We start from the raw sequence: 12,490 nt of genomic DNA, 5'->3' as shown, positions 1-12,490 counted from the left end.
ATGCTCCTCGCTACCACATTGACATCATATCAAATGATGTCTTCTATGCACAATTCATACAACTTAACAAAGAACAAAGGCTAATCATGGACGACATTATGCTTCAAAAGAGATGCAATCCCAAAAAAAATTTTACCTCTTCCTATCCTAGAACACAGGCACAGGAAAGGCTTACAAACTAATGCTTATTGTACAGGCACTACTTCGATCATACTTCCATTGAGAAACAACAAACATAGACAACCCAAGGGTACTGCTACTAGCACATACTGGAAAAGCAACTCGCCAGATAGGAGGAACGATAATACATGGAACATTGCACCTACCACTACTAACATCTACATACACGACACTATTGGCCGAGAAATTGTAGGAGCTTGCAATATTGTACAAAGACATCCAGCTAATAGTCAGAGATGAGGTCTCCCTTGTGGGCTTGAACACGTTCATTGCAGCTGATATGCAAATGCATGAAATAAAACATAATCACATACAACCTTTCAGAGGAGTAGATGTGCTCCTGTGCGGCAACCTCTGCCAAGCAAGCCCCACTAAAGACTCGTGGATATTCCTTAAGCAAACAACATCTTCGGGGATGAGTTCATCATTTTGGGAGAACTAAGTAGTGTACTATGAACTAAGAGAACCAATGTGACAAGAAAACAAAAATTTAATTGCTCTACTCAACAAAATTAGAGTAGGTGAATAGAACGATGACGACCTCAATACAATAAACAACTTATACTTACGTCAACCACAAAACAAGCACACGATACCACATTTTTTTGTACATGAATGCTTCAAAAGACATGCATAACGAATATGTCTTTCGTACTATAACAACACAACCACACATCCTCAGAGCAAAAGACATACGACATAGAACTCGTAGTAAGACAGTGAGCATCCCATAGATCCAAAAAGCATAGGCAGCCTACACATGGAGCTACGGTTAAAGCCAAGAATGGTCATTAAAATATGCTCTAGAAACTTGGACATAACAGAAGGGATCGTTAACCGAGCAAATGGAATATTCACAGGGCCAACATGATAAAAGAGCCACAAATTGTTTGGATAGAATTCAACAAAAAAATTTCACGTGCTTGCACAAGATCACAAAATAGGTTTATATACGAGGATGGCATTCCACATTATTGGACACCAATCTACCAAATTACCAGAGAATTCCAAATCAAGAGAAATCAACTAAACACAATTTGTAGGAAACAAATCCCCGTACAACTAGCGACAGCAAAGACTATACATAGAGCATAAGGAATTTTGTTGGAGTCACTCGCATTCGACTCATCTAAAATTAAGAGTCATAGATTGGTTTACATTGCTTTATCAAGGATCCGTGTCCCTTCAAATGTTTACTTACTATCAAAACTTAAACAAAAACATATCAAAGTAGATGCAATGGTGATACGACAAATTAATCGACTAAGGTCTGTAGCAAAATGGGAAACTAAGCAAAATCAATTCGAAGATCTGGATCAGCAGTCGTTGAACATACAATCATTGAATACAAGGTCAACAAAGGCGTATAAAGAAGACTTGAGATGTTGCCCAAGCGTGCAAAAAGCAACTATTGTGTGCATTCAAGAAACACAATTGCAATTATCAAAACAAATGAACATACCAAACTTTGACAACATCAACACTTGCACAGGTGTTGGCATCACAACATACTACAAAAAAGGCATCATCATCAACAACAATGAAGACATGTTCCATGAAGGATCACGGTCACTACTTACAATCTTCAAGTCAAATAAAGGGAATAACATTGCAGTTGTAAACACATACAAACATCCCAAAGCAAGCACAACATTGCTATTACAAGTTATAGACAAAAGTCTACAAATCAATAAAGACACAACAACTTACATCGTGGGGGACTTAAACATTAAATTCAACAAGGAAACACACTCAAAACATCAACTTCAAGAGTACATGTCATCGAAAAACATATACCAAACAATTAACGAACCAACCACAATTCATGGATCAACAATTGATCACATATGGACAAACAACTACCACTACAACTGGCACCAACTACGCTTACTGGTCTAATCACTCGATATTATATGTTACAAGTAATGCATAGAACATTGAACATCAAGTACAATCAAGCGATTTTCTGTCCTTTCAGACTATTAAATGCCTCAATGAATACTTCTGAAATGGTTTGGAAGGTGTTGCAATCATTTTCAAACTGTTTGGAAGATGTTGCAGTCAAATTGAAGTGTTGTTATATCAGTAATTCAACACTTATTATGTGTCACTTTCACTGTTTCAGTTCCACGCAGTTATCTATAAATTCACTTAGTGTGGTATAGAATATTTGACAGTTATTGGTGCCGACACACTTTAACAACAGTTGCAGAGGCCTTGGTTCTGCGGAATGAAACATGAACACCTGCATATGTTGAGATGAAACAGTACTCATGTCTGTCCAGGAATATGCACTGATAAACAACTTGAACCACATTACTTTGTTTTTTCTTGGAACTGAATCTCTTTTTGCATTAGTGATAATGCTTATGACACATTGTTTCAATCAAAAAAGATCTCCACCTTAAAAAGGAGTGCTCAATCTAATGTTTGTGGTCTTCACCTATAGAATCTATGTTCCTCTAATTTTGTTTTTATAAGAAACATTACAATATTGGAGGACAAAGTAGTGATTGTACCACTCGAACCTTTGCAATAGTGAATTGCTCGCATTCATTGTACCATGGACATAGACAAATCACTAAGTCACTTATAATCTATAACGGAACATTCACTTTGAAAATCAACATCCCAAATAATGTTTGAAAGAGTTTTATCCCAATCATGACTGTAATTCATTGCTTCATGCATTGTATAACGACATTGTTACTTCAATGAATGTAGTATGGCAGAAGGTCATCACACAAAACAAAGACTTGCAAAGGGGAATACTAGAGAAGCATGCACTTAATGCTCTGATGCAAAGTGTTGCGAGCTCATGAGCATTACTTTTTGATTGTTTGGAAAGATTATCAAACATGTTCATAAACTCCTTCGCTGTTTTGTTGAATAGAGAAGGAAGCATACAAGAAATTTTCAATTTACAACACCAGAGTGCACAAAGTACTCATAACATCCTAATAGCAGAATTTTTTCCTCACCACAATTCACCCTTTACTTCCAAAGCAGCAAAAGCGTAAGTACACCGCATGATCAATGGACGAAGAATATATTTGGCAAGGCTTGATTAGAAGCAGACAAGGCCTCTCTGCAAAGAAGTTGGCTATACTTTACAACGAACAACATGGCAATCCAAGGCATAGCATGCAAGAAAAATGTAACAAAATATATAAGTTATGAGCGAAAGCACCCCAAGAAGAATCAACAACATTGCTTCCAAGCACATCGGACATGATTGAGAAGAAGCAATTACACATGTACCAAAACGGATCACATGCCCTACTAACAGTCTTTAGATCAAAAAAAAGGGAATAACATTGTAGTTGTTGTAAACACATAAAAACATCACATAGCAAGCACGACCTCAATACTACAAGTTATAGACCGGAGCCTACAAAACATAAATGAAGACACAATAGCTTACATTGTCAGGGCCTTTAACATTGAATTTAATGAGGACACAAAATCAAGAAAATAAACTACAGTAGTACATGTCATCAAAACAAATGTACCAATTAATCAAACAACCAACAACAATTCATGGATCAACAATTGATCATATATGGACAAACAAGCCTTCAACTATCACTACAAGAGGCAAAAACTATGCTTACTAGTCACTACAAGACTAATGAATAAGACATTCACTACAAGATATTTCATTAACTTTTGGGGCAGGCCTAATGAATTATATTCATCTTGTTTGAATAGGAAAGCTAGTCTCCCAAAGCGAAATTGGAAAGGGCAAAGGAAATGTGGCAGCAGCATCATAGCTGCAAGTAGCTAGAACCGTGGCAAGAAAGACTCAAGTAGTAGATGCTATTATATGGCTGATCCACAGTGAAGGATCAACAAGAACGCGAACTAGGAAGAGGCATGAGCAAGCACATGCAAGACAGAGACTCGGTGAACGGTAGGCTAATAAGAAGATGAAGGGAAGCTGAGCGAAGAAGATGCAGGGAACATGAACCGGGCCTTGGAAACCCAGTCTAAATCCCACATCCAACAACCTCTCCAAAAAGTAACTGCAAATGACAGCGGAGCCAGCGAAATACACTGCACTTTTGCCGAGGCAGTTGCAAATGGGGACCCAAGAGCTAATCCTGTCGAGCTCGTATGCCTTGAACATGACGTATAGCGTATCAACCTCAGGAAGCTGATGGTTCTGTGCCGTGAATATTCCCGTTTGCTACGCATACCTACGAAAGAGGAATTTCCAAGGTGATTTCAGTCGGCGGATCAAGGGAATGCTAGTTTGGTCGACTTTCAGTTTGTTGGACGAGGCTTTCTTTCAAGAAACAATCCTCCAGAGGATTTCAAATTGGAACTACCAAATGGATGGAATATCTTTCGCTGAAGTTCGGTTTGGCATCTTCTCGGATGCATGTTACTTCTGTAAAAGAAGTTGACACTTTGCCCATGAATGTCTCGACAAGGAGGCATTTGAGGGATTAGCGGTCTGCATTATTATCCACCACTAGATCTAATCAAGATCTAACGGTGCATGATTGCTCTCGAATAAGAACCATCAGATCTTGCTTGATCCAACGGCTCGCGATATTATGGCCCTTAGATCAAGCTCTTGATCTCTCGGTGTACAAGAGTTACAACCTTAATGGCACACGACGGCTATTATCCACCATCAGATCAACGTCGATCCAACGGCCAACACGCCGCCTCCTCCCACGGCGACGGCCGAAAATCCTCTCCGGTAGCCATTGTCGGTCGAAAACCAGCCATTGTCGGTTGGAAACCGGCGAAATTGGCTCCCGTTCGGTCGCCATTTTCGCGCTTTTCCTCCCGGGAATGGCTACTCGAGAGGATTTCCCAGTTTTTAATCCTCGCAAGCTGACAGGAAAAGAGCCACGCAGGAAGCTCCATGCTAGAAGCAACAGAATCATGCCTGCCATCGTCAAGCTCAACACATGAAGCTTCCTCTCGTCCCCAATCCCAAGTGCCCTTTTCGAAAATAAGGAGTCAGAAATCCCATGCGGTGTCTGTGAGCGCTGTTTCAAACGCCTGCGCAAAGTCTTTGATGGAGGCGCTGCGTTCTCAGAGCTGCCTAGGCACGTGGGATCATCCCCGAAAGTACACTGGCAAATGGAATACTGCATGAACGAGGCTTGCAAGTCCAAAGGGCGTTCAGACCCACAGGATAGAAGAGGTTCTTGTTGAGGAGGACGAGGGGGGAGCAACTGAGGAGGAGGAAGTTGGGGTGGCCGGGGTTGGCTCTGTAGCATGGGTGGCTTTGCGGAGGTAGTAGAGAAGTGGGAGGAGGACAAAGAAGGAAGCAGCGATGGCAGGCCAAGCTTCCAGGGCTGTGTAGGAGCTGCAGGAGAGGTGTGAAAGCTTACAAGGGTAGACAGTGCAAGCTAAGCGATGACGATGGAGGCGCAGCACAAAAAACATCAAAACCCAAAGGCTAGGACGACTAATTCGGAACATGTACCTTAATTAATATAAAATAATCCAAATTTAATTCATATTCACACCATTAGATCTTTATAAAGATCAACGTTTATAATTGTGACACTTTGTTTAATGAGGGCTCACAAAAGGAAAACTTTGCTGTCGGCTGCCGATCGTAAAAGTGTTGGCTTTGGTATCATGTGGTTATTGAAAGTTACAGATTTTAGAAAAAAGTAGACCCAACATTTTTTGTCTTGTAAGCGTGCAGCAAACTAGAGATCTACTGTCGGCAACTTCAGCGTGCACCAGAACTCTCAAGATGAGGCCATCATTCGCCGTTCCTTGGCTTGAGCCTTCATATTCGCTCCTTCAAGTCTTGCCTGCGGAGGTGAGGTTTTTAACGGAGAGGAAGTGGAGCTTTAGTCCACTGGGACACGAGGTTTGTGATCCTGAAACCAGTGAGCAGCAGCGAAAAAGTCAAATGGTGATGGATTCCTATGCTAGCCCTTTTCAACAGTCAAGAATGATTTCTAGTTCAGGTTACTGGTGGAGGGATCTTCTGTTCTTTTTATTCATCAAATTTATGTTTGAGCATCGTTATACCGGTTTCAGATACAGTTCTGGGACAACAAAAGCAAAGTCTGTGACCAATGGATCTGAACGGCATGTGTTGTTCGACAAAAGTGTGGTCTCACATCAAAGGCTCGCTTTCCGGCATAAACGCACAAAGAAGGTGCTGTGGATATTGGCACAACCCACGTACATGCTTGAGAGGGCCAAGGAACTGACGTAGCATCTGGTCAGCAGATCAAGAAAAGGCATCAAAGGGTGGAGAGGGTGCCTTGGGGGACTGAACTAGCATTCTACATAGAGGGCAGTGTTTGACAAATGCTGAGGCTAGAGGAGACACTCGTTATTTTAGACCGGAGAGCTGAGCTGCCTTTGGTTGAGAACTTTATCCACATCTTGCAGAGATGTAGGAAAGAAAAAATTCTATGGTATGCCAAGCGTGTGCATGCGCACATTCGGAACAATGGGCTGGAAGCTCATATAGCTGTTGGAAACTACGTTGTGCCAATGTTTACGGAGTGTGCAAGTGTATGTGATGCTCAGCAAGTTTTCAGCAGGTTGGCTCATAGAAATGAGTATTCTTGGACTTCTCTCATATCAGGCCATATTCAATGTGGGCGAACACAGCATGCTTTCAACCTCTATCAGAAAATGCAAGATGATATGCTACAGCCTAGCAGGTATACAGTAACGGTGCTATTGAAAGCTTGTGCTAGGTTGAAAGCTGTGGAAAGAGGCCGAGAGATTCATGCTAAGATCGCTCTAAGAGGATTTGAAGGAGATTCTTTTATTGGCAATAGTTTGGTGGATATGTATGCCAAATGTGGCTTGCTTGCAGAGGCACAAGAGGTTTTTGATAATTTGCCATTTCAAGATGTTGTGTCTTGGAATGCACTAATCTCAGGACACGCTGAACATGGAGCTTGTCTGGAAGTGCTGAAGTGTTTTGAACAAATGGAATATCAGGGCATCTCTCCAAATGCTGTTACTTTTGTTTGCATCTTGAAAGCTTGTGGCAGCACAGGGGCCCTAGGCAAGGGCCAACTTATACATATGCAGATTACACACAAGGGATTTGAAGGAGATGTTTTTGTTGGCAACACTCTCGTTGACATGTATGCCAAGTGTGGGGCACTTTTAGATGCATGGGTAGTCTTTGATATGCTGCCAGTTCAAAATGTTGTGTCATGGAACGCACTAATTGCCAGATATGCTGAACATGGACCTGGCCAGGAAGCACTAAACTGTCTTGAACAGATGCAACTGGACGGCGTCTCCCCGGATGCTGTCACATTTGTTTGTGTCTTAAAAGCTTGTAGCACCGTAGGAGTTACAGGCAAGGGCCGAGATTTACATGCTGAGATCTCACGAAAGGGATTTGAAAGATATGTTTTTGTCCACAATGCTTTGGTCGACATGTATGCCAAATGTGGTTCACTTACGGAGGCACGGGAAGTCTTTGACAAGTTACCAGTTCGAGATGTTGTGTCATGGAATGCATTAATTGCAGGATATGCTGAACATGGACCTTGTCAGGAAGCAGTGAAGTGTCTGGAGCAGATGCAGCTAGAGGGCATCTCTCCAGTTGCCATTACATTCGTTGGCATCTTGAAAGCTTGTGGCAACATAGGAGCCATAGGCAAGGGCCAAGAAGTACGTACGGAGATCACATGGAGGGGAGTTGAAACAGATCTTTTTGTTGGCAACACTTTGGTTGACATGTATACCAAATGTGGCTCAATGTCAGAGGCACAGGAAGTCTTTGACAAGTTGCCAGTTCAGACTTGTGTGTCATGGAATGCACTAATATCAGGATATGCTGATCATGGACCTAGTCATAAAGCACTTCAATGTTTAGGGAAGATGCGACTGACAGGCATCTCTCCGGACGCTATCACTTTTGTTTGCATCTTGAAGGCCTGTGGCAGTATGAGAGCCATAGGCCAAGGTCAAGAACTGCACATGGAGATCACGCAGAAGGGATTTGAAGGAGATCCTTCAGTTGGCAACTGTTTGGTGAACATGTACGCCAAATGTGGTTCATTATCAGAGGCACAGGAAGTTTTTGACAAGCTGCCAGTTCGGAATATTGTGTCATGGGCTGCATTAATTGCAGGATATGCTGAACTTGGACTTGGTCCAAAAGCGCTGATATGTTTTGAACAGATGCAGCTGGAGGGCCTTCCTCCAGACGCCATCACCTGTGTATGCGCCTTGAAGGCTTGTGGCAGCATAGGAATGATAGGCAAGGGCCGGGAAATACATTCCGAGATTGCACAGAAGGGATTTGAAAGAGATCTTTTTGTTGGCAACTCTCTGGTTGACATGTATGCCAAATGTCGCTCAATTTCAGAGGCACAGGAAGCCTTCAACAATCTGCAAGTTCGGAACATTGTGTCATGGAACGCGCTTATTGCAGGCCATTCTGAAGTTGGATCCAATCACGAAGCACTGAAATGTTTTGAGCAGGTGCAACTGGAGGGCATCTCTCCAGACCCTGTCACATTCGTTTGTGTTTTAACAGCCTGTGGCAACATAGGAGCCATAGGCAAGGGCTCTGAAATACATGCTGAGGTTGTGAAAGAGGGATGTGAAAGTGATTTTTTCATTGGCAGCACTTTGGTTGACATGTATGCCAAATGTGGCGCACTTTCAGAAGCACAGCAAGTCTTTAACAAGCTGCCTGCCCGAAATGTTAAGGCATGGAACACACTAATTGCAGGGTATGCCAAACATGGACTCTGTCAGGAAGTGTTGAAATATTTTGAACAGATGCAATCAGAGGGTGTCTCTCCAGAAGCTGCTACATTTGCTTGTGCCTTAAGAGCTTGTGGCAGCATAGGGTCCATAGACAAGGGGCGAACAATCCACACAGACATTGCAGAAAAGGGATTTGAAAGAGATCTTTTTACTGGCAGCAGTTTGGTTGACATGTATGCCAAATGTGGCTCACTTTCAGAGGCGCAAGAAGTCTTTGACAAGTTGCCAATTCGAGACATTATAGTGTGGAACACGATGCTCAATGCATATGGCAGGAACCATGATGGTGACATGGCTGTACAATGTTTTGAGAGCATGCAAAAACAGCATGTGAAGCCAGATGCTATTACATTTACATGTCTTCTTGCTGCATGCAGCCATACTAGCCTGGTATTCGAGGGTCAGCAGTATTTCCGGGTAATGAGAGACAAGTATGGCATTGCCCCAACGATAGATCACTACAGTTGCATGGTTGATCTTCTTGCTCGATCAGGACATCTGTATGAGGCAGAAAAAGTGCTTGAAACTATGCTAGCGCCTCCATCTGAAGGAACATGGAAAGCTTTGCTTAGTGCCTGCAAAACTTATGGGGAAGCAGAATTAGGATTGAGATGCTTCAAGCAGATTGTCCAGATGAATCCAGAATCTGCTCCTTCATATGTGCTCTTGGGAAACATCTACGTGAGTGTTAGCAGATGGGATGATGCACATACAATAGAGGAGTTGAGGAAACATGCAGGGGCAAAGAAAAAGCCTGCGAGTGCTGTAATAGAGGTAAACAAGATGGTGCATGAATTTGTGGTGGGTTGCAACCAAAGTAAGGGAGTTTCAGCAATCCTAGAACTCTTGAGTTTACGCATGAAGGAGGAGGGGCATGTACCAAAGCTAGATCTGGTTTTGAGACCAAGTAGTTATGAAGAGAACAAAAACAGTCTCATGTGAGCATTCAGAGGAGTTGGGAATAGCTTTACGTGCTGGCTACATCATTAGATCAAGTGTTTTTGTGGGATATGTGGTTATGAATGCCAAACTGCCGTTTGGGATAAACATAATGTATCTCAAATCCTGTTGACTGGTTGAAGTGAAATGAAGGTTCATATAAGGAACACGGACATTCATTTTCCTACAAAGCTGAGAGAAAAAGAAATAACAGAGCCATGATGTGAAATGAAGGTTCATATAAGGAACACGGACATTCATTTTCCTACAAAGCTGAGAGAAAAAGAAATAACAGAGCCATGAAGAATAAGGTTTATCTCATGACCTGAACCATAAACATGATATTATCAGGTATTGAAAGATGCGATTTAAACAGTCAGTTGATTGAAAATTGAGCTGTACAATACTTGTCTCATTGGCCTGAATCCTGGAAGCACAGACCCTAGTTGCCCTGCTGGCACCTTAGTTGCCAGGAAGTTCATTTCATTGGTTTCTTCCCCTTACATTGCAGTCCCTACATAACAGATCATCCATCTGTGGCACAAGGATTACTAGCCGTATTCCTTCTTCTATGAGGATGCATTGCAGACCTGTGACCCCAGTGCTCACTGTCGCTTTAGCAGCATCTAGAGCAGCAGCAAAATCTACATCAGCACCTTCTTCTTTGTATCAATTCCTCTTCTATTTCTTTTGGAGAAGGGTGCAGGCAAGGTGGAGAGGATGAGCATGCTTGGTTGTTATCAGTTGACTCTCCAGCTATTATGGGCAGGGATATTCGTGTTCTTTAACTAAACATCTACTTTCCTATTTAGTGTTCTCAAAACTTAGTATGTAATCCTTTGTTATGATGTTTGTGCAGTGGACTTGTGACTCTTATCATGATTTGGCTTTTAGACTTTTGTAGAGTGTCCACTTGAACTTAACTTGAGAAGTTGAGCTCATACTACTTTTGTATTTCATGTACTATTGTCATTGTTCAGAGTCTTTTTGTCTTTGACTGTGGCACGTGCCTTGTTATGTACCTGGATGCTAATCCTTGGATTAGTGGACTTAATCCAGCAGGGTTAGGGGTCTTGGGATTAAGGGAAGCAGGCTAACGTGGGGCTAGAGGGCTTAGAACAAGGGCAAAGGGCCATTTGGCTAGATTTAGAAAGGGCCATTTGGCTAGATTAGTTAGGATGCTTTCTAGAAAGCGGGATGCTCTTCTATATAAGAGTGGCCAAGGCTATTGGGATGGCATTCAATGCGTTGACACCATTGGAAGATCTGGTTTGGATCACAAGCCTAGACTCTTGCCTCTGCATGGCGGTTCACAACATACTATGTTGAAGGTTCCTAGTGGACGAGATACTATGGCGGTTCACGAGATACCATGTTGAAGGTTCCTAGTGAATGGTTTCGGTGTTATGGGACACTGGAGCTAGGGCATAGCCTTGTGGGAATCTGATCTCTATCCGGCGTCCTCGGGGGTGGCTGGGAGTTGAGTCACCTGCTGATCTCTATTTGGATTTGCTAACCAGGTTTTGACTGTGTGTAGGGTTAGATCCTAGTGGGGATGTTTTAGTTGGTACCAGAGCAAGCTCTCTACACAGTTGAAGTTTGTGAGGTATGCAGTTCGAAATGGTGCCACGTATTTAGGGAAGGGTTTCTGCATGTTGCTGAAGTGTTTCGAGGTTGGAATCTGAGCAAATTCATGTAGTATGATGCTGGGCACTGTTTGCAATAACCTCTACGAAGCCCTTCTCTCCCTCTCTTTTCTCAGCAGCTACCTCTGCGCAGAAAGCCGGACTGCTCTCTCTCTCTCTCTCTCTCCCTCCCTCTCTTTCCCTCATCTACTTGCTGAATTCATTCTTTCTGTGCTCCCCTCATCTGTATGGCTGAAGAAACTCCTGCACGTGAGGAGGCTACAAGCAGTGTACCTCAACTTGCCGGTCGGACTATTCCTGTGTCGCCTTCTTTTACCCCAAAACATTCACAGGTAAGGAGGAATGCACTCTAGAGTGCATGTCATGATATGAGAACCCAGCATTACCCAACTAATCAATGGGATCAGTTATGGTTCAGATGGCTCTAAAAGTTGGAGCCATATTGACTGAGACAAAAGAAGAAATAGGGTATGTTATGCTATAGGTCATTGCGTAGGGGTGAAAAGGGATTATAATAATTAAAGCATAGCCAGAAGGGTCAAGGAACCTTAGAAACTCTTGTACCCACCGTCTAAGGATTAGAGCCTCAAGTCTTAGGGAGAAAAGAAAGGGCACATCTAATGAGTCGTGTTGTCACATCCCATCTTCCACCCCTTCTATTAGAGGGAGGCTCCTCTCTCATATGACGAGCACATAGGACAGGTCCCACGCACATATGACAAGTAGCACCCAACTTAACCGTTAGGATCTTATCACCTAACATTGTAACCATTCTCCTACTTAGCATTCCAAGGCACGTTCAAACATATGGAAGATATGTTGATAGAACACAATTGACAGAATGCCAAGTTGGGTCAAGGAAAGGATTTTCTTGCAAGATTACTTTGCAGGTTTTTGCTTTACAGGTTCTTCTCTTTGCAGAGAAATTGGGGCTTTTGAGATCTTTGCAGGCACATTGTATTTTTTGGAGTGCTCTTGTGCAATTT

General features: G+C 42.6%; 1 protein-coding gene across 1 annotated transcript; it reads left to right on the top strand.

The window, feature by feature from the left end:
* The first annotated feature begins 4,925 nt into the window (after positions 1–4,925).
* On the top strand, positions 4,926–10,623 carry LOC147884357 (pentatricopeptide repeat-containing protein At5g27110-like). Its single transcript, XM_087398471.1, has one exon. It carries the CDS (start codon positions 6,478–6,480, stop codon positions 9,859–9,861), a length of 3,384 nt encoding a protein of 1,127 aa, XP_087254597.1. The 5' UTR covers positions 4,926–6,477; the 3' UTR covers positions 9,862–10,623.
* Positions 10,624–12,490: the final 1,867 nt, after the last annotated feature.

The sequence above is a fragment of the Dipteris shenzhenensis genome, chromosome 27 (assembly GCF_047967505.1).
Source record: "Dipteris shenzhenensis isolate YYH24624 ecotype China chromosome 27, Dip_SZ_1.0, whole genome shotgun sequence".
NCBI lineage: Eukaryota > Viridiplantae > Streptophyta > Polypodiopsida > Gleicheniales > Dipteridaceae > Dipteris > Dipteris shenzhenensis.
This window is presented reverse-complemented; position numbering and strand designations above follow the sequence as displayed.